The following is a 22,259-nucleotide window of genomic DNA, read 5'->3' on the forward strand; positions in this document are numbered from 1 at the left end:
CAAATTATTGCAAGAAGAATATATCAATAAAAACAAAGGGAGGGACTGTAGAAACCAAATATTTTTGAAGATGGGAAAAGGGAGGTGAGATGTGTAGGATTTCAATATGAGAATGTTGGCATAACAGGCTAGAAAGATAGGTTACATCAAGTTCATGATGTACTCTGTTTAAGAAAATAGGATTTGCACTTGACTTTATACTAATATGCAGCCATTTATATTATATATGAAATATAGGTGAGATGGCTTGCCAGATTTTTTTTCTCCAGAGAAGAGAGGTAGGAGAAAATGGATGAAGAACATCAGGAGTGTGTTACAATATTCTATACAAAAGTTAATGAGAGCCTGATCTAAAAGTACTTTCTCTGACATTGATCCTGAGGAGGGAGAGATTAATCATAAATGCAAGATTTATAAACTTGATATTTATGCTAAAGTTTGACAAAGATCCTTGACCAAGGTCTAGTCAGGTTCCTCTGAACTCTTCTCAACTAGAATTTGATTTTGTGGCTCCACTATCTCTGCATTGCCCAATTTTAGCAAGCATTTACTAGGTCAGTTCAACTATTTGTAATTTTTCATCCAATGAACTTCTATTATGTTCTTTAGGGGAAAATTCCCCACTTTTCCTTTCTGCATACAGAGTTGTATCTCTCTGTCTTATTGTAAAATAAGACTCTCTGTCTTACTGTAAAAGTCCATTGCACTAATAACTATACTTATCATGATGGTCTTGAATAAAGTGTGCATTAGTCTTTAAAAAATGTCATGAATAATCCTTTTTTACACAAAATACTGAAGAAATGTGAAGAACACATTAAAATTTCTTTTTTCTTATTTTAAATATAAATTTGTAGGGTATCTGTTATTGAATAATCATTCAGATTAAACTTCATTCAGCTCTATTTATTTTTCTTCTCTTTGGTCTTACCAAGAAGATCATTTTGTGGAATCCATTTATATAGTCAGGTATTGGCTCCTAGTGTTTCTGGTTTCTTTCCTGTGTATTGCCACAGAACCTATTAAGATGAATGTCTTTATTAGAAGATTTTTAGAATCACATCCTATCAGAAGTTAACCTATGATTGACCAGATTTGATGCCTCCAGGCAATACACAAGCAAACAGTCCCCAACAATGAGTGTTTATAAACCATTAACACTATAACCATGTTTTCAAAGGCTTGCAATAATCCTAGTCAATGGCCTTTCATCTTCCAGTTAATTCTAACTTGACCCAATGAAGAAAAATGATGAAGATGTAGATGAAGGAAAACTACAATCTGCATCTGAAAGAACTACATATTGATGTTTCTAGGCCACTCTGGTAAAGAGGATTTTTGAAACAAAGATTTTACCTCTTTTGAACTTATTTTTTTACATACTTACCAGTAACATAGACTCATAAAGTATTCATAACTATATTTATCATTTTAAAGTATTGTAAGTCTAGAGTTTGGTGACATTAAAACATCTTCAACGTTGTGTAACCATCAACTATATGGCATGGCATCTGGTTGCATGGTCGTGTCTGACTCTTTGTGACGCCGTGGACTGCAGCCTGCCAGGCTCCTCTGTCCATGGGGATTCTCCAGGTAAGATTACTGGAGTGGGTTGCCATGCCTTCCTCCAGGGCATCTTCCTGACCCATTGGATAGGACCCAGGTTTTCCACATTGCAAGCAGATTATTTAACAACTAAGGCACCAGGGAAGAAAGCTGAGTGCCGAAGAATTGATGCTTTTGAACTGTGGTGCTGGAGAAGACTCTTGAGAGTCCCTTGGACTGCAAGGAGATCCAACCAGTCCATTCTAAAGGAGATCAGTTCTGGGTGTTCTTTGGAAGGACTGATGCTGAAGCTGAAACTCCAATACTTTGGCCACCTTATAAGAAGAGTTGACTTATTGGAAATAACTCTGATGCTGGGAGGGATTGGGGACAGGAGGAGAAGGGGACAACAGAGGATGAGATGGTTGGATGGCATCACCGACTCAGTGAACATGAGTTTGAGTGAAGTCTGGGAGTTGGTGATGGACAGGGAGGCCTGGCGTGCTGTGATTCATGGGGTCACAAAGAGTTGGACACGACTGAGCTACTGAATTGAACTGAAGGCACCAGGGAAGTCCAATCAGCTCTATGTTTACCTCAAATATTTTCATCATCTATAACATCAACTCTATCATTAAATAACTCCCTATAGCTCTCATTCCTTAGCCCCTGATAATCTCTGCCCTACTTTCCATCTCTGTAAAATTGGACTACTCTAGGTAACAGGTACAAGTAGAATCATACATTATTTGTATACATAAATCATACAGTATTTGTTTTCTTCTGACTTAGCATTATTTTATTTCAGGGTTCACGCTTGTTTCAACATATCATAACTTCCTTTCTTTTTAAGGTTGAATAATATTTCACTATATACACATATGTATACATATATATATATATATATATGTATGAATGTATGTAAATAAATTGCAAAGCAGAAATAGAGGAACAGGTGTAGAAAACAGATGTATGGATACCAAGGGGGAAGGCAGGTGGGATAAAATGCGAGATAGGGATTGACATATATACACTACTGATACCATGTTTAAAGTAGATAACTAATGAGAACCTGCTGCAAAGTACAGGGAACTCTACTCAATGATGTGGAGTGATCTATATGTGAAGGAAATCCACCGAAATGTGATGTGTGTATACATATAGCCGATTCACTTTGCTGTATAGTAGAAACTAATACAGAGAAGGCAATGGCACCCCACTCCAGTACTCTTGCCTGGAAATTCCCATGGATGGAGGAGCCTGGTAGGCGGCAGTCCATGGGGTCGCAGAGAGTCGGACACGACTGAGCGACTTCACTTTCACTTTTCACTTTCATGCACTGGAGAAGGAAATGGCAACCCACTCCAGTGTTCTTGCCTGGAGAATCCCAGGGACAGGGAAGCCTGGTGGGCTGCTGTCTATGCGGTCTCACAGAGTCAGACACGACTGAAGTGACTTAGCAGCAGAAACTAATACAACATTGTAACGTAACTATACTAAAACAAAACTAAAAACTATTAACCCTCCAAAAAATAAAAAACAAAATAAATTCTTTATCCATCATTTTTCTGACATGAAAATTGTTGCTCTGACTTGTTCAGTTGCTCAGTTGTATCTGACTCTTTGCAACCACATGGATTGCAGCATGCCAGGCTTCCTGTCCTTCACCATTTCCCAGAGTTTGCTAAAATTAATGTCCATTGAGACAGTGAAGCCCTTCATCCATCTCATCCTCTGTTTCCCACTTCTTATCCAGCCTTCAATCATTTCCAGCATCAGGGTCTTTTCTAATGAGTCAGTTCTTCACATCAGATGGCCAAAATATTGGAACTTCAGCTTCAGCATCATCCTTGCAATGAATATTCAAGACTGATTTCCTTTAGGGTTGACTGGTTTGATCTCCTTGCAATCCAAGGGACTCTCAAGAGTCTTCTCCAACACCACAGTTCCAAAGCATCAGTTTGTCAATGCTCAGCTTTCTTTATGGTCCAACTCTGACATTCATACATGACTCCTAGAAACACCATAGCTTTGACTATAGGGACCTTTGTCGGTAAAGTAATGTATCTTCTTTTTAATGTGCTTTCTATGTTTGTTATAGCTTTTCCTCCAAGGAGCAGGAATCTTTTAATTTCATGGCTGCAGTCAATATCAGCAGTGATTTTGGAGCCCAAGAAAATAAGGTCTGTGACTGTTTCCATTTTTTCTCCATCCGTTTGCCATGAATCAATGGGACTGAATGCCATGATCTTTGTTTTTTGAATGCTGAGTTTTAAGCCAGCTTTTTCAGTCTCCTCTTTCAGCTTCATCAAGAGATTCTTTAGTTCTTGTTCACTTTCTGCCATAAGGGTGGTGTCATCTGCATGTCTGAGGTTATTGATATTTCTCCCAGCAGTCTTGATTCCAGCTTGTGCTTCTTCCAGCCCAGTGTTTCATATGATGTACTCTGTGTATAATTTAAATAACCAGGGTGACAATATACAGCCTTAACATATTCCTTTCCCAATTTTGAATCAGTCCATTGTTCCAGGTCTGGTTCTAACTGTTGTTTTTTGACTTGCATACAGGTTTCTCAGGAGGTAGGTAAAGTGATCTGGTATTCCCATCTCTTGAAGAGTTTTCCAGTTTATTGTAATCCACACAAAGGTTTTAGCATAGTCAATAAAGCAGAAGTAGATGTTTTTCTGAAATTCTCTTGCTTTTTCTAGGATCCAAGAGATGTTGGCATTTTGATCTCTGGTTCCTCTTCCTTTTCTAAATCCAGCTTGAATATCTGGAAGTTCTTGGTTCACATACTGTTTAAGCCTATCTTGGAGATTTTGAGCATGACCTTTCTATCATGTGAAATGAGTGCAATTGTGTGGTAGCTTGAACATTCTTTGGCATTGCCTTTCTTTGAGAATGGAATGAAAACTGACCTTTTCCATTCCTGTGTCCAGTGATGAGTTTTCCATATTTGCTGGCATATTGAGTGCAGCACTTTAACAGCATCATATTTTAGTATTAGAAATAGCTTAGCTGGAATTCCATCACCTGCACTAGCTTCGTTCATAGTGTGTTTCTTAAGGGCCAGTTGACTTCGGACTCCAAGATGTCTGGCTCTAGATGAGTGATTACATCATCATGGTTATCTGACTCATTAAGTTACTATGCCTGCTGCTGCTGCTGCTGCTAAGTCACTTCAGTCGTGTCCGACTCTGTGCGACCCCATAGACGGCAGCCCACCAGGCTCCGCCTACAAATATGTGTTTTAATCACTGATTTCAATTCCTTTCAATATATAGCCAAGACAGAATGTCTAGTTCATACGATCCTATGTTTAACTTTCTAAGTAACCACAAAAATGTTTTTCGCAGCAGATGCATCATTTTTACTCCTAGTAGCAGTCCACCAAGTCCTATTTCTCTACATTTTCACCAACATGTTATTTTCCGTTTTTTCCCTTCTTTTTCTGATAATAGATATCCTATTGAATGAAGTATTAATTTTATGTGCTTTTGATTTTCATTTCCATAATGATGAATGATGTTGAGCTTCTTTTCATATACGTTTTGACCATTTGTATATTCCTTATCTATTCAAGTACTTTTCCATTTTTCAATTAGATTTTGTTGTTGTTGAGCTGTAGCAGTTCTTTTATGTATTGTGCACATTAATTCCTTACCAGATACATAATTTGAAAAGATTTTCTCACAATCTACATTTTATCTCATTCTCTTGATGCAAAAGGGTCTTCATTTGAAGAAGTCTAATTTATATATATATTTTTTCTTTCTGCTTTTGCATTTGCTGTCTTACCTATGAAATCATAGCAAAATCCACTGTGATGAAGTTTTCCCTTAGATTTTCTTGTAAAAATGTTATATTTTTACTACAAAGTTTAAGTCTTTGATAGATTTTGAGTTGATTTTTTGTAAAAGAGGAGAGTCCAGATTTCTTCCTTTGTATGTGGACCTCAAGGTATTTTCTGCCAGTCTTCTGTTTTTCTCATTAACAGTTGCTCTTTATTTTTTGGCTCTTTTGGTATGCCAGAGGGAAGAAGTGAACTTAGCATCTTCCTAATCTGCTGTTTTATCTACACTTCTATCATAGTTTCTTGTAATCCTTTTTATATCTATAACACCATTAGTAATTTCTGTAGGTTCATTTCTGACTTTATTTGCATCTATTCTTTTTTTCCTTTTTGCCAGTTTAATATTTTGATAATATTGCTGATCTTTTCAATCAACTAGCTTTGGTTTTACTGACTTTTTTTTTTTATCTTCTTTTAATCTCTGCTCTAATCTTCATAGTTACTTCCTTCTACAAGCTTTGGGTGTAGTTTTCCTTCATTTTATAATTCTTTAAGGTATAATATTAGAATATTAATTTTAGATCTTTTTTCATTTTAAAGGTAGGCATAGAGGTATAAATTTCCCTGTGATCCCTTCTTCCTCTAAATCTCTTATTTTGATCTCTTGTGTTTTCATTTATTTAAAAATTATTTTTAATTTTTCTTGGGATTTATTCTTTGAGGTATTTATTGCTAACTTCAAAGTATACAAAAACTCTGCTCTTTAATATCTCCATCCAACTCTTTCTGTAATTAATGTCATAAATTACATATTTAATCAGTGTTCCTAATTACATAAATTATAATTGCTTTATGTATTTTATTTTAATTGAGAAAGACAAAATGAATTGGAGTTACAACCAAATTTAGATTGATATCAGCTTTTAAAATTATTTTTGATCTTACCTTTACTGCAGCCATTTTTGTCTCCATGTGGTTTGCTTTACTATCTTGTAGCTTTTCATTTCATCCAAAAAGAGTCCTTTTTGTATTTTCTTATATGCAAAGTCTAATGGTAATGATGTACCCCTCAGCTTTTGTTTTTCTGTTAATGTCTTAATTTCTATGTCATCTTTGAAGGAAACTTTGACAAAATTGCCAATTAACATTTTTTTTTTCTTTCAGCACTTAGAATTTATCAATCTAAATTGCAGAGTTTCTGATGAGAAATTTGCTGATCATTTTAGTGAAGATATCTTTTATGTGATGAATTACTTCTGTCTAGCTCCTTTCAATATTTTTTCATTGTTTTTGGCTTTCAACAGCTTGAATTTAATATGTCTTTGTATAGGTCGTTTTGATTTTATCCTACTTGAAGTCCTCAAGCTTCTTAAACTTGTATATTCATGAAGTATTTCATTAAATCTGTAATATTTCATGCCATTATTTACTTAGTATCCTTTCTGTCCATTTCTCTTTTTCAAGAAGTCCTACAGTCTCTATGATTATTCACAGGAAAGTGTCCCGCAAGTGCCTTAGGGTTCATTTTTCTACATTTGCTTTTCTTTCTGTTCCTCCAATTTGATAATTGTGATTATCTTTTCTTCAAGTGTGCTGATACTTCTTCATAGTCATGTCTGATTTGGAACCCATGATGTGAATTTTTCATTTCAGTTATTATAAATTTTTAGCTCCATGTTTTTTTGTTGTTGTTGTTTAATTTTTCCCCTTTATCAGTATTTTACTTCCTTTTTACTTCCTTTCCTTCTCTTTATTGTTCTCTTCTTGCCTGGAGAATCCCTATGGACAGAGGAGCCTGGTGGGCTACAGTCCATAGGTTCGCAAAGAGTTAGACACCACTGAGTGACTAAGCACACAAAAGGCAAACATACAGTAAAGACAGGATAGCATCCACACAAAAATGATATCAAAACCACCAATGGTGACAAGTGGAGATTACAGATATTGGAAATGTATTTTTGAAATGATATTTGAAATTAAAAGATCAGCAACTTAATACAAGTACATATATAGATGCTATACCAAAACCTTATGGGAAATGCAAAGCAAAATCTACAATAGCTACACATATAAAAAAAGACAACGCAATCCAAGCACAACACAAAGGACAGTTATCCAACCACAAGGGAAGAGGAGGGAAAAAAGAAGGGAAGAAAAAGACCTATGGAAACAAACCCCAAACAATTAAGAAAATGGCAACAGGAACATACACATTGATAATTACCTTAAATGTAAATAGATTAAAAGTTCTAACCAAAAGACATAAACTGACAATTGATAATGAAAACCAGATTCATATATATGCTGTGTACAAGAGACTTTAGACCTAGGGACATACACTGACTGAAAGTGAGGAGATGGAAAAAGATATTCCATGCAAATGGAAAGCAAAAGAAAATTGAAGTAGTGATACTTGTATCATACAAAATAGACTTTACTACAAGGACTGTTACAATAGAAAATAAAGGGCACTACATAATAATCAATGGATCAACATAAGAAGAAGTAATAGTAGTTGTAAACGTATATGCACCCAACATAGGAGACAAATGCTAACAGCTTTTATAAAAGGAGAACTCAACAGTAATACAATAATAGTAGGGCACTCACACCAATGGGCAGATCATCCAGACAGAAAATCAATAAGGAAACACAAGCCTTAAGTAATACATTAGATCAAATAGACTTAATTGATATTTATAGGACATTCCATCTGAAAGCAGCAGAATACAGTTTCTTCTCAAGTGGACACAGAACATTCTCCAAGATAAATCACATCTTGGATCACAAAGCAAGTTTTAGTAAATTTAAAATAATTGAAATTGTATCAAGCATTTTTCTGATCACAAAGCAATGAGATTAGAAATCCCCTGGAGGGGGAGGGAAGCAAGAAAACACAAACACACGGAGGCTAAACAGTATGTTACTAAACAAACAGTGGATCACTGAGGAAATTTTTAAAAATCTAAGGATTAATGACAACAAATATACAATATCAAAAACATATAGGACACAGTAAAAACAGTTCTAAGAAGGGAATTTTTAGCAATACAATATTACCTCAAAAAACAAGAAAAATCTCAACTAAATATCCTAACCTTAACCTGAAGCAACTAGAGAAAGAAGAATAAACAAAATCAAAGTTAGTAGAATGAAGTCATAATGATCAAAGCAGTAATAAATGAAACAGAGACAAAGAAAACAGTAGCAAAAATCATTGAAACTAAAATCTGGTTCTTTGAGAAAATAAGCAAAATTAGCAAAACTTTAGCCAACTCATCAAACAAAAAAGGAAGAGGGCTCAAATCAATAAAATCAGAAATGCACAATACAGAAATACAAACGATATTGAGAGTACTAAAAGCAACTGTTTATCAACAAAAGACAATTGCATGACATGGAAGAAATGGACAAAGTCTTAGAAATGTTCAATCTCCCAAGACTGAACCAGAAAAAAAAAAAAAAAAGAAAATATAAACAAACCAATCACAAGTACTGAAATTGAAATTGTGATTAAAAATCCTCCAACAAACAAAAGTTCAGAACCCTGATGACTTCACAGGCAAATTTTATCAAAATTTAAAGAATCAACACCTATCTTTCTGAAACTCTTCCAAAAATTGCAGAGAAAGGAATATTCTGAAGCTCATTATACGAGACGACCATCATCCTGATATCAAAATCAGAAAAAGATATCACAAAAAAGAATATTATAGGCCAATATCAGTGATAAACATAGATGCCAAATCTTCAACAAAACACTAGCAATCTGAACCCAACAATACATAAAAAGAATTGTACACTATAATCAAGTGGGATTTATTCCAGAGATGCAAGGATTGTCCAATATACACAAATCAATCGATGTGATACACGACATTAGCAAAGTGAAAGTCTCTCAGTCATGTCTGGCTCTTTGCGACCCTGTGGACTCTACAGTCCATGGAATTCTCCGGGACAGAATTCTGGAGTGGTTAGCCTTTCCCTTATCCAAGGGATCTTCCCAACCCAGGGATCGAACCCAGGTCTCCTGCATTGCAACTGGATTCTTTACTAGCTGAGCCACAAAGGAGCCCAAGAATACTGGAGTGGGTAGCCTATCTCTTCTCCAGTGGATCTTCCTGACCTAGTAATTGAATTGGGGTCTCCTGAATTGCAGTGGGTTTCGTTACCAACTGAGCTATCGGGGAATCACATTAACAAACTGAGTAGTAAAGCCATATAATTATCTCAATTGATCCAGGAAAATCTTTTGACAAAATTCAACACATATTTATGATTTAAAAAAAAAAAAAAAAGCTCTGTAGAAAGTGAGCCTAGAGGAAAGTTACCTAACAAAATAAAGGCCATGTATGACTAACCTATAGCAAACATTATTTTCAATGATGAAAAATAGAGCATTTCTTCTAAGACCAGAAATATGACAAGGATATTCCCTCTTGCCACTTTTATTCATATAGTTTTGGAGAGAAAGAGTTCTTGGTGCCTCTAGCCCTTCCTCAATACCACTCCTAAGCATTGTATTTTAATGCAATTAAAAATGCAATAATTTTATGAAGATTTTTTTAGATTAAATGTTTAAATGGGTATTACTTCTACAAAGCAAGTTTTGAAAGTAATTTGGATATAAATATAAGAATTGCCATAATTATTTGAAAAACAATTTCTGTAATGGTCTGTTTTATCTAAAGCTAGGGAAAAGGTGTCACTCAGTTATAACCTAGAATGATATATATAAAATTACAGTTTGCTGGAACATTGTAAAGTATACTCTTAAATCTTTTACTGGATTATTAAAGCTTTAACTGTTTAAGAATCATTATTTAGGATTTCATTTAGGATTATTTTTAGGATTCATTATTTAGGATTATTAGCAGAAACATTCAGTTCAGTTCAGTCGCTCAGTCGTGTCCGACTCTTTGCAACCCCATGGATCACAGCACACCAGGCCTCCTTGTCCATCACCAACTCCCAGAATTCACTCAGACTCACGTCTATCGAGTCAGTGATGCCATCCAGCCATCTCATCCTCTTGTCATCCCCTTGTCCTCCTGCCCCCAATCCCTCTCAGCATCAGAGTCTTTTCCAATGAGTCAACTCTTCACATGAGGTGGCCAAAGTACTGGAGTTTCAGCTTTAGCATCATTCCTTCCAAAGAAATCCCAAGGCTGATCTCCTTCAGAATGGACTGGTTGGATCTCCTTGCAGTCCAAGGGACTCTCAAGAGTCTTCTCCAACACCACAGTTCAAAAGCATCTATTCTTTGGCACTCAGCTTTCTTCACAGTCCAAGTCTCACATACAAACATGACCACTGGAAAAACCATAGCCTTGACTAGACGGACCTTTGTTGGCAAAATAATGTCTCTGCTTTTCAATATGCTGTCTAGGTTGGTCATAACTTTCCTTCCAAGGAGTAAACATCTTTTAATTGCATGGCTGCAGTCACCATCTGCAGTGATTTTGGAGCCCAGAAAAATAAAGTCTGACACTGTTTCCACTGTTTCCCCATCTATTTTCCATGAAGTGATGGGACCAGATGCCATGATCTTCGTTTTCTGAATGTTGAGCTTGAAGCCAACTGTGCAGGTGAGGAAGCAACAGTTAGAACTGGACATGGAACAACAGACTGGTTCCAAATAGGAAAAGAATTACGTCAAGGCTGTATATTGTCACCCTGCTTATTTAACTTCTATGTAGAGTACATCATGAGAAATGCTGGGCTGGAAGAAGCACAAGCTGGGATCAAGATTGCCGGGAGAAATCTCAATAACCTCAGATATGCAGATGACACCACCCTTATGGCAGAAAGTGAAGAGGAACTCAAAAGCCCCTTGATGAAAGAAGAAACATTATTTAGGTTTAATTTTAGAATATATGCTCTTATTTCCAAGTTTAATTAATACAATGTTTACAATCGTTAATTATAAGAAAATGTAGTCCCAAGACATGCTGTGAATCAAACCTATTATTTTGAATATATTTTCCTTTATTCTCTGTCATGTTATTTGTAACTTGTTTATATGCTTCAGATTTAAAAGATATCTATAAGAACAGCAAAATATGTTAAATTACATGAATGATTTAAAAAAAAATAAAACCTAGGCTCAAAGCTGACAATGCTTTAACAGTAGCATATGATTAATTTTAGTTCATTATTTAAAGAAAATACTGCAATAGAATTTTCTGTTAATAATTCCAGGTTTAAAGCAAGATAGCAATCAAATACCCCCTTTTATCATTTATACTTTTTCTTTAACACTCACTTAAGTTGAGACTAACAATATCAATAGCCTTTCCTGCATTTTAAAGGTATACTTTATGGTGATCATGGATTTTAAAATAACTATCCCTGAAATAAATATTATCTGACCTTCTGTGGAATCTGGGCAAGTGCTGATGCGATCATATTAGACTTTTCTTCTGAGAGGTTTTTGATCATTGACCCCAGAGTAAACACCACGACTCCATCTTTTCCAGAGCTTTGAACAAACTCTTCAAACTCCTGTGAAGAAAACAGTCTTTGAAATATAAAAGTTTACATTTATAATAGATGTCACACTCTTTTTTCAATGTGTCTGAATTACTAGAACAAATATGTACTTTCATTATGTTAACCATTTCAGTGTATAATAGATGACCTGAAATCCTTATTCAGTTCAGTTCAGTTGCTCAGTCATGTCCAGTTCTTTGCAACTGCATGAATTGCAGCACACCAGGCCTCCCTGTTCATCACCAACTCCCGGAATTCACCCAAACTCATGTCCATCGAGTCGGTGATGCCATCCAGCCATCTCATCCTTATTAGGTGAATTAAAAACTATTGTTACTAAAGGCTCATTTAGTAAAGCATGTTTGAGGTATGTGTGTGTCTTTGTGCATGTGTGTTTGTGTTTACAAATTATTGACTGCCTGTTATCTTTTGCCATTTGCTGAGCTCTTTACATGTATCACTTAACTTAGATATATGGTGATTTTATGAGATATGTATACATTTACAGATGGGAAATCTATCTCAGTAAGGTTAAGTAATTTGTCCAAGTCTACACAGCAGTAGCTGGCAGAGCAAATTTCTACCTTTAAGTTAAATAGTTCCGGTGCTGTACTTTATATTTAGCCTTAGATGCTAATAAGATTATCTTTCATTTTTCTGATGAATCACTGTCAGTACAATGATACAGTTTTGGTACATTTATTTTTCTCTGTTTTCTAAATTTCTATTTTCTTTTATTTTGATTATATATATATATTTTTTTTTAATATAAGTTTCCACATACACAATTAGGAATGAGGTAGCCATGTAACATCTGACAAGTAATGCCGAAATACCTATAAAACATACTCTGAGGATGATAGGAATATATTAGAAATATATAATTTTGAATTAAAAATAAAAACAGTATATTCAATCATACATAAAATAAAAATAAATCTTTTCATCCTGTGTTGAAATACTAGCAAAACTAAGCCAATTAAATAAGATAAAAGAATGTGTGAGGCTTGAAATGGAAACACAGGGAAGAAATTTATATTAAGGGATTTCTTACATGGTTATGGAAGCTGGCAAGTTTAATCTGCAGAACAGCACATTAGGATGGAGACTCAGAGAAGAGCCACTGCTATAGTTTAAGTCTGAAGGCAGCCTACGGGCAGAATTCAGTCTTTTTTTTCTAGTCACATCTGCAACTAATTGGATGAGGCTTACCCACATAATGAAGAGTAATTTGTTTATTTAGGTCCACATACTTAAAAGTTGATTTCATCTAAAAAGAACTTCTCAGTAACATCTAAAAAATGTTTGTCTAAACAGCTGGGTACCTACCCAGGCAGGTTAACAGATAAAATTAACCATTACATTATGTTTACAGATGATTTGACTTAAGATTTAATGTTATCTTTATGTTCAGTTATAGCATAGTATTAGAAAAGGAAATGGCAATCAACTCCAGTATTCTTGCCTGGAGACTCCCAGGGACAGAGGAGCTGGTGGGCTGCTGTCTATGGGGTCGCATAGAGTCGAAGATGACTTAAGCGACTTAGAAAAAAAAAAAAAATAGCATAGAATTTGTAAGATACTAGGAAATATTTTAAAATTTATATATAATACATTTTCATGTGTAATGAATGGATTTTGAACAAGAAAAGAAAATATCGAGGACTACTTCAATCAGATAGTAATACATAATCCAAAATAAAGGCTACTCACCTTCTTACTGTAGTGTATAGTCTAAGAAAATAATGACCATTAAATTCTATGTCTGTTTTCTCTGTTTGGGGATCAAATATTGTTAACAATAAACCAGAAATCATTTTAAGAGATAAATACTCATAGCTGGGTCAGGAAGATCCCCTGGAGAAGGGAATGTCTATTCCACTCCAGTATTCTTACCTGGAAAATTTCATGGACAGAAGAGCCTGTTGGGTTACAGTCCATGGGGTCGCAGAGTTGGATACGACTGAGTGACTAATACTTCACACTTCATTAATGTAGGACAATAATAAACACATTTAATTACCTTAGGTAGGGGCTTTGCAGGCTTGCAGTGCAGTCCTCCAACAAATTCAGTATTAGGTAAGTAAGGCTGAGGAAATTCAAAATCCCAGTAACTTCGAAACAACCACATGTCAGCTTTCCCCATGATCTCACATAGTGTGGTAGGTTTTCCTGAATAAAAATGAAGGATAACAGAGGGAAAGGAATCTGATATGTTAAATGGGAGTTATTTTTTCCACCTAATTTTCTAAGTAAATTCTTAAAGATCAATACTGAGCCTATGCAACCCAACTTAAACCAATTGGCCTTTTCCCCTGAAGAGTACAGGATAGTCAGAATATGAAAAAGTAAGCATAGATTTAAGTATGGAACAAAACCAAAAGCCTGTTGCTTTCTCTCTGTCAATGGAATCTTTCCTCTTGAGCTAAGCCTGAACCCATTCATGTGCTTCTACCAAGTACAAGAAACAGGCAGCAATCCTCAGCCTTCTGAGATAGAGTCACACCTTCTTTTCTGGAATTCCAATTCATCTCATCATCATTGCTCCAAAAGCCTCTGATTATATTGAAAAACAACTTGTGCTTTACCCATCTTTTTTCTACTGTTTTCAAGTATGCTATCACAACTAATTACATCCTGAGTACTTTTAATACAATTCTTAAAGTGATTGTCCCCTTTGCTATAGTTAATGAAAGTTCTTATTCTACAAGGTTGTATCCTCATTGGTGAAGATATTGCACTGCATAATAATCTGGTGGTGCAATAGTTTATTTTATAACAAAGCTTACCCAGAGTTTTGGTGTCTTTTTGAAATATGTGCTCCATGTCACTGATAGGAGGAAACCATAGCTATCTGGTTTCTCACCACATGACTTTTTGAATATTCTCCTCGATGTTCTAAGTGTGCTAAAGTTTTGATTAGAAAATATAAGGGATTTGAACCCCTAGGGAGATGCATCTGCATAAGAGATCAAGGCAAATCTCAGTAAATGAGAGGTTTTATTCTGGTAACAACAACATCCAGTTTCATACTCAGCACATATCTTTAGGAAAATGTACATAGGTTTTACTTTGTCATTTATTTTTTTAATTTACTTTTGAGCTAAAATATATTGAAGTTAATTGTTAACTGGGAATATTTCTGTCTAGTAGAAAATATCATCTCCCAAATTACGATTTTATTTCTCTATAGGATATTTTTTGACCATTGTTTTGTCTAACCTAGGACTTTTATTCTAAAATTCCTTTATCCTCTGAAAGGTTTATAAAGAGCTTCTCAATTTTTTGTAATGAATGCTGTCTTTCTTGTTTTTATTTCTCATCAATTATTTGAACATATCGATGACATGTTTTAATGAATAATTTTATAAATTATGTGTTGTATTTTTAAAGTTTGAAAAACATACTTGCAATACATAACATAATGAAGATTTTAAATTCTGAATAGCTAAATTATATCTATATCTTAGAGCACTTAGAGTAAAAGAAATGTGGTTCTTCTATTTATCAAGTCTTTACTCTTCTTCTCAGATTATTGATATAGTCCACCAAAAAAAAAAATACTCTAAGTTGCTAATAACTATGGAAGAATCAGGGACAGAGTAATACCCTATCAATAAGGAATCACTCAAAAAGATGTTCCTAAACTGAGTGTCAGATTGCTGGGACCAGAAGTAAACAGACAAGTTCACCCAAGTTGTAGATCAATCAAGGCTTAATCCATGATCAGAAAATGTAATCTAGATGAGATTTTAAGTTATTTTTTTCTTAGTGTTGCCTTTTGTAGCTTGAACTCTCAACATGGATGTGTGATGGTTTCCGCCCACATTTTATGTGGCCATGTCTAGAGATATAAGCACCTGTTTTTGTCACAAAATGCCCAGAAGTTTCAGTGCAACATGTCGACCTTGATTAGGTCATATGACTTTTTTTAACATATTACATATTGCCAGGCAGCAGAGTTCATTAGAAGCACTCATGTTGTTTGTGAGTTGTTGAATAATTTCTCAGAGGAAATATTGAATAGATACTCAAAAAAGGAAGTGGCTATATAAATAAGAGATCATAGCTATAATTTTTTTAACTTTTTAGGAATAAGCACAATTTTTAGTAATGATAGGGTATTAGAGATACATCTGTTAAAATTAGTAACAGGGAAAATAATAAAAATTCATATGAAAATGAAAAAGTTCCAAATGGACAAATCATTCCTGAGAAAGAAAAACAAAGCTGTAGGCATCACACACTCTAATTTTAAAGAATATTATAAAGCTATAGTAATCAAAACAGTACATAGGTTTAAAAACAGTCACCGGGTCCATTAGAACAGAAGCAAAGGCCCAAAGATAAACTGATGCATATACAGTCAACTAGTATTTCACAAGGGAGCCAAAAATATTCAATGAACTTACTCCACTACAAAATTATATTAAAATGGATAAGGCTTAAATATAAGACCTAAACCCACAAAATTCCCCAAAGAAAACAATGGGAAATAATTCTTGACACTCATCATGGAAGTGAATTTAAATATGACACCTAAAGTATAAGTAACAAAATTAAAAATGAACAAGTGGAAACTACTTACAACTAGAAGTTACTGCACACTGCACAGAAAAAAAAATGATCAACAAAACAAGAAGGCAGCCTATGAATATAGAAAAAAAAAATATTTGCAAACCATAAGTCTGTGTATGTGTTTTTATTGTTGTTCAATCACTCACTCATGTATGACCCTTGGTGACACCATCAACTGCAGCATGCCAGGTTTCCCAGTCGTTCACCGTCTCCCAGAACTGACTCAAACTCATATTCAATATATTTGGTTGGTGATGCCATCCAACCATCTCATCTTCTGTGGTTCCCATTTCCTCCTGCCTTCAATCTTTCCCAGCATCAGGGTCTTTTCTAATGAGTCGGCTTTCACATTAGGTGGCCAAAGTATTGGAGCTTCAGTTTCAGCATAAATCCTTTCAATAAATATTCAGGATTGATTTCCTTTAGGATTAACCGGTTGGATCTCTTTGCCATCTAAGGGACTCTCAAGAGTCCTCTCCAACACCACAATTCAAAAGCATCAATTCTTCAGCACTCAGCCTCCTTTATGGTCCAACTCTTGCGTCCATACATAACTATTGGAAAAACCATAACTTTGACTATATGCAAATGAGCAGTAGTTTGAACATTCTTTGGCATTGCCTTTCTTTAGGTTTTGAATGAAAACTGACCTTTCCCAGGCTGTGGCCACTGCTGAGTTTTCCAAATTTTCTGGCATATTGAGTGCAGCACTTTCACAGCATCATCTTTTAGAGTTTGAACTAGCTCAACTGGAATTCCATCATCTCCACTAGCTTTGCTCATAGTGATGCTTCCTAAGGCCCACTTGACTTTTCATTCCAGTATGTCTGGCTCTCTGTGAGTGATCACACAGTAGAGGTTATCTAGGTCATGGAGATCTTTTTTGTATAGTTCTTTTGTGTATCCTTGCCGCCTCTTCTTAATATCTTCTGCTTCTGTTAGGTCCATACCATTTCTATCCTTCTTTGTGCCCATCTTTCCATGAAACATTCCCTTGGTATCTCTAATTTTCTTAAAGATATATCTAGCCATTCCCATTCTATTGTTTTCCTCTGTTTCTTTGTATAGATCACTTAGTAGGAGTTTCTTATTGCTCACTTATATTCCTTGGAACTCTGTATTCAGATAGGTATATCTTTCATTTTCTCCTTTGCCTTTTGCTTATCTTTTCTCAGCTAGGTGTTACCATCTAAAATATAAGGAGAACTCATAAAATTCAATAACACAAAAATAAATAATTCCTTAAAAAATTAGCTGAAGACCTGGATAAACAATTTTTGAAGAAAAGATTCAAATAGTTAATAAGAATATGAAATGATGCTCAATGTTACTAGTCACCAAGAAAATTCAAAGCAAAGCTACAAGGAAGTAACATCTCGTACCTGTTATGATGGCAATCATCAAAATGATAAGAGGCAACAAATGTTAGTGAGTAGGTAGCGAAAAGAGACACCTTTACACTGTTAATGCAAATGTAAACCAATATAGCCAATATGGAAAATGTGATGGTGACTCCTCAAAATTTAAAAATAAAGCTAACATATGATCCAAAACGTCCACTTCTGGATATAATATAAAAAAAGAATAAAGCAAAACAAACAAGCAAACAAACAAACAAATGAAAAAACAGATCACTGCACTTTCAGGCTCATTGAAACATTATTTACAATAGCCAAAAACATGGAAACAACTTAGGTGTTTATAAATAGGTGAATGTATAAAGAAAACATGATGACAGATGGAGTGGAATATTATTAAGTCATGAGTAACAAGGAAAACTTGCCATTTGCCTCAACATGGATGAACCTTGAGGATATTATGTTAAGTGAAGTAAGACAGGCAAATATATCACTTATATATGGAATCTAAAGAGAAAACAAAACAAAAACTGAAACAAACAGTAGACACTGAGAAGATTGGTGATTGCCAGATGCTAGGGTTGGGTCATGGTCACAATAGGTAGGTGAAGGTGGTCAAATGGTAGAAAGTTCAAGTTCTAAAGTAAGGAATTAGGGCGTGTAATTTACAGCCTGGTGACTCTAGTCACTAATACTGTATTATATTTGAAAGGTACTAAGAAAATAGGCTTCCCTGGTGGCTCAGAGGTTAAAGCATCTGCCTGCAATGTGGGAGACCTGGGTTCGATCCCTGGGTTGGGAAGATCCCCTGGAGAAGGAAATGGCAACCCAGTCCAGTATTCTTGCCTGGAGAATCCCATGTACGGAGAAGCCTGGTGGGCTACAGTCCACAGGGTTGCAAACAGTCGGACATGACTGAGCGACTTAACTTTCAAGAAAGTAGATATTAAGAGTTCTCAAGTAAAAACCATTTGTATTTATGTGTAGTGATGGATATTATCTAGAGTTATTGTGGTGATTATTTCACAATATGTACAAATAGTTAATCATTTTGTTGTAAACCTCTGTTGAAACAAAATTATTTTAAAGCAGGACAGAAAAATTTTGCATAAAAATTTATCTTCCAGTTGAGGCCCTCCCTGTTTTAGTTGGCAATGTGCTTCTGCATTATACATTAACTAGATCCCCTTAGAAGACACAGGAAAGCTTGCTTACAAAAAAGAAAAATTTTCCTCCTTGCACCAGCAAGGTAACTTCTTAGGAGGTAACATTCCTTCCTTAACCTCTTCAGGGGTCACAATGACCCACTACTCATTTTTTAGGACTACATAAACTGGCAATCAAATGTTGTGATGTATAACCCTTTCTCTCAAAAACTTATATGACAATTCTTTAACTTCTAATGGGCAGAACATTCCTCAGAGATTCCTGACAGATTTTCTCCAAGGTTATAATCCTCAGATTAGATCAGATCAGTCGCTTAGTCATGTCCGACTTTTTGTGACCCCATGAATCGCAGCACGCCAGGCCTCCCTGTCCATCACCAACTCCCAGAGTTCACTCAGACTCACGTCCATCGAGCCATCTCATCCTCTGTCGTCCCCTTCTCCTCCTGCCCCCAATCCCTCCCAGCATCACAGTCTTTTCCAATGAGTCAACTCTTTGCATGAGGTGGTCAAAGTACTGGAGTTTCAGCTTTAGCATCATTCCTTCCAAAGAAATCCCAGGGCTGATAATCCTCAGATTAACTTAAATAAAATTTTCCATTTCTTTCATAGGTTGACTATTGATTAACATTTTTGTCACTAACTGCAACTAATACAATGTTGCGTGCTAATAATAACTCAAAAAAATCTATCTGAAAGTGAAAGTGAAAGTCGCTCAGTCGTGTCCAACTCTTTGTGACCCCATGGACTATACAGTCCATGGAATTCTCCAGGCCAGAATACTGGAGTGGGTATCCTTTTCCTTCTCCAGGGGATCTCAAAAAATCTAGCTAAGGAAAATATAAGAAAGATTCTGCTTTCTCAAGGGTAATTTACCCCTTATGCAAAACTTCCTTAACATAATCACATAATCACCTTAACATAATAAAAAATAAATTTTTCAAAAGGAAAATAGAAGGGATAAATGGACTTGATAAAATAGAGAAAATTTTTGTGCTCAGGGTCAAAAGTCACTAGTTGACCTCTAATGAAATTTTGAATAGAACAAGAACAAAACACTGAGGTGAGTTTTAAAAAATTAGAAATATGATCCTTCAGAAAAAAAAAATCTTCCTGTTTTAACACTTTGGAAGACAATAGAAAATGAAACCAAACTACATTATTTATTTTCTATTTTCATGCTTACAATTGCAAACCTAGCCACCAAGTAACCATTACTTCACAGAACACAAATATACAGCCTTAGAAGGTGCAAGTTAATAAGAAAGAAAGTAGTCTGCATAAGAGCAGAAGTGAAAAACAGAAAACTAATCTAAGGTTAGAGAAATCAAGCACGCTGTCCGATTTGGGTTCTCCAGACACTCCAAAATATTATGCATGAGTAGAGAGAATATTCCTTCCTGGATATATTATCAGTATTTAATCATATAACACAAAACCATAAAAAGGCGTTATTATTTTTAAAATTCAAAACAGTATAGCCACAGAAGCTTGGATCTTCTTCACCTAAAATACCTTTTGTGAGTTTTCATACAGTCAGATAAATATTTACATTTTTCATAGTATATAAGAATACTTACTATATACACATTTCTCTTACCTAAGACCTTGCTGTAATATTCATCCCATTCTGGAAATACATAATATGAATATATCACATCATTCACTGTATACAGTAACCAGTTCTCCAGCCTCTGTATAAAAGTCATGTTGTCTGTCAGTCTTGATGTGATACAAGGAATATATGAAGAAGGCATAGGAAGCCCAGCACACAGTCTTTCAATGACATTACCATATAAAAGTCGAAAAGTGAATATAAATGGAATATTAAGGAGTTCAGCCACCAATTCCCCACAAAATCTTAAAGGGTCAGCAATACATACATCGAACTTGGCTGCCTGTAGTCTGTTGAGTAATTCCTTGTTAGTGACAGCACTGTCACACACTCTTTTGGTTATTAATAAAAATTTTCTGCCTATGTTTGCCAGTTTTATTTGCATTTTCCACCATGAGAATTTTGACATGTCAAAAGAAGCTTCATAGAGAATGGTATTCATCTCTTCCATGGAAGTTTCTTTAGTTACCGAAAGTTGGAGGATCTCCACATTATAGGGAACCTTGGTATGATCAATCAGAAGACTTGGTGAAGGTATCAAGACAGTTATCTCATGCCCACGATGGTGAAGTTCTTCTAGAATAACTTGTAAATTAATCCAATGACTAAAATCCGCAGGCCATACAAGAACTTTTCCCGTCATTCCAGAGTCAAAAAGACATAGATGCAGCATGAAAAGGATGCAGAAGACTTTCACAGTCTTCATGGCTACTTCTTGCCTAAATTAAATCTGGGCTTAAGTCAAGTACATGAAACTCACAATCCAAAGATCTCTCCTTAACTTTCCTCAGTTCATAGTAGGTTGGGCTGAACTTTGAATTGTGTACTTTGTATTATGGATTAAAATGAAAAACAACTGCTTTGGTCGGGGCGGGGGGGAACTCTATAAACTCAACCCCGCAGTCAAAGGCATCAATCTTCAACGTTCAGTTTTCATTATAGTCCAGCTCTCACACCCATACATGACTACTGGAAAATCCATAGCTTTGACTAGATGGACCTATGTTGGCAAAGTAATGTCTCTGTTTTTTAATATGCTCTCTAGGTTGGTCATAGCTTTTCTTTCAAGGAGTAAGCATCTTTTAATTTCATGACTGCAGTCACCATCTGCAGTGATCTTGGAGCCCTCAAAAATAAAGTCTGTCTCTGTTTCCATTGTCTCCCCATCTATTTCCCATGAAGTGATGGGACTGGATGCCATGATCTTTGTTTTTTGAATCTTGAGTTTTAAGCCAACTTTTTCACTCTCCTCCTTCACTTTGATCAAGAGGCTCTTCAGTTCCTCTTCACTTATGACCATAAAGGTGGTGTCATCTGCATATCTGAGGTTATTGATATTTCTCTGAGAAATCTTGATTTCATCTTGTCCTTCTTCCAGCCTGGCATTTCACATAAGCAGGGTGACAATATACAACTTTCACATACTCCTTTCCCAATTTGGAGCCAGTCTATTGTTCCATGTCTGGCTGTAACTGTTACTTCTTGACCTGCATACAGATTTCTCAGGAGGCCAGTAAGTTGGTAATGTGGTCTGGTGTTTTCCACAGTTTCTTGTGATCCACAAAGTCAAAGGCTTTGGAGTAGTCGGTAAAGCAGATTTTTTTTGGGAACTCTCCTGCCTTTTATATGATCCAAAAGATGTGAGCAATTTGACCTCTGGTTCCTCTGTGTTTTCTAAATCCATCTTGAACATCAGGAAGCTCTCACTTCAT

The 22,259-nt window shown here is 35.4% G+C and overlaps 1 protein-coding gene across 1 annotated transcript in view; it reads right to left on the reverse strand.

The window, feature by feature from the left end:
* LOC526979 (UDP-glucuronosyltransferase 2C1) overlaps window positions 1-21,287 on the reverse strand; it is a 34,220-nt gene extending 12,933 nt beyond the window's left edge. The window contains 4 exon segments of the mRNA XM_002688305.6: window positions 932-1,019; window positions 11,711-11,842; window positions 13,854-14,002; window positions 20,533-21,287. Coding sequence (XP_002688351.2) covers window positions 932-1,019; window positions 11,711-11,842; window positions 13,854-14,002; window positions 20,533-21,253 — 1,090 coding nt within the window. The 5' untranslated portion in view covers window positions 21,254-21,287.
* Between the last annotated feature and the right edge of the window lie 972 nt (window positions 21,288-22,259).

Source organism: Bos taurus, chromosome 6 (genome assembly GCF_002263795.3).
Source record: "Bos taurus isolate L1 Dominette 01449 registration number 42190680 breed Hereford chromosome 6, ARS-UCD2.0, whole genome shotgun sequence".
NCBI classification, from domain to species: Eukaryota; Metazoa; Chordata; class Mammalia; order Artiodactyla; family Bovidae; genus Bos; species Bos taurus.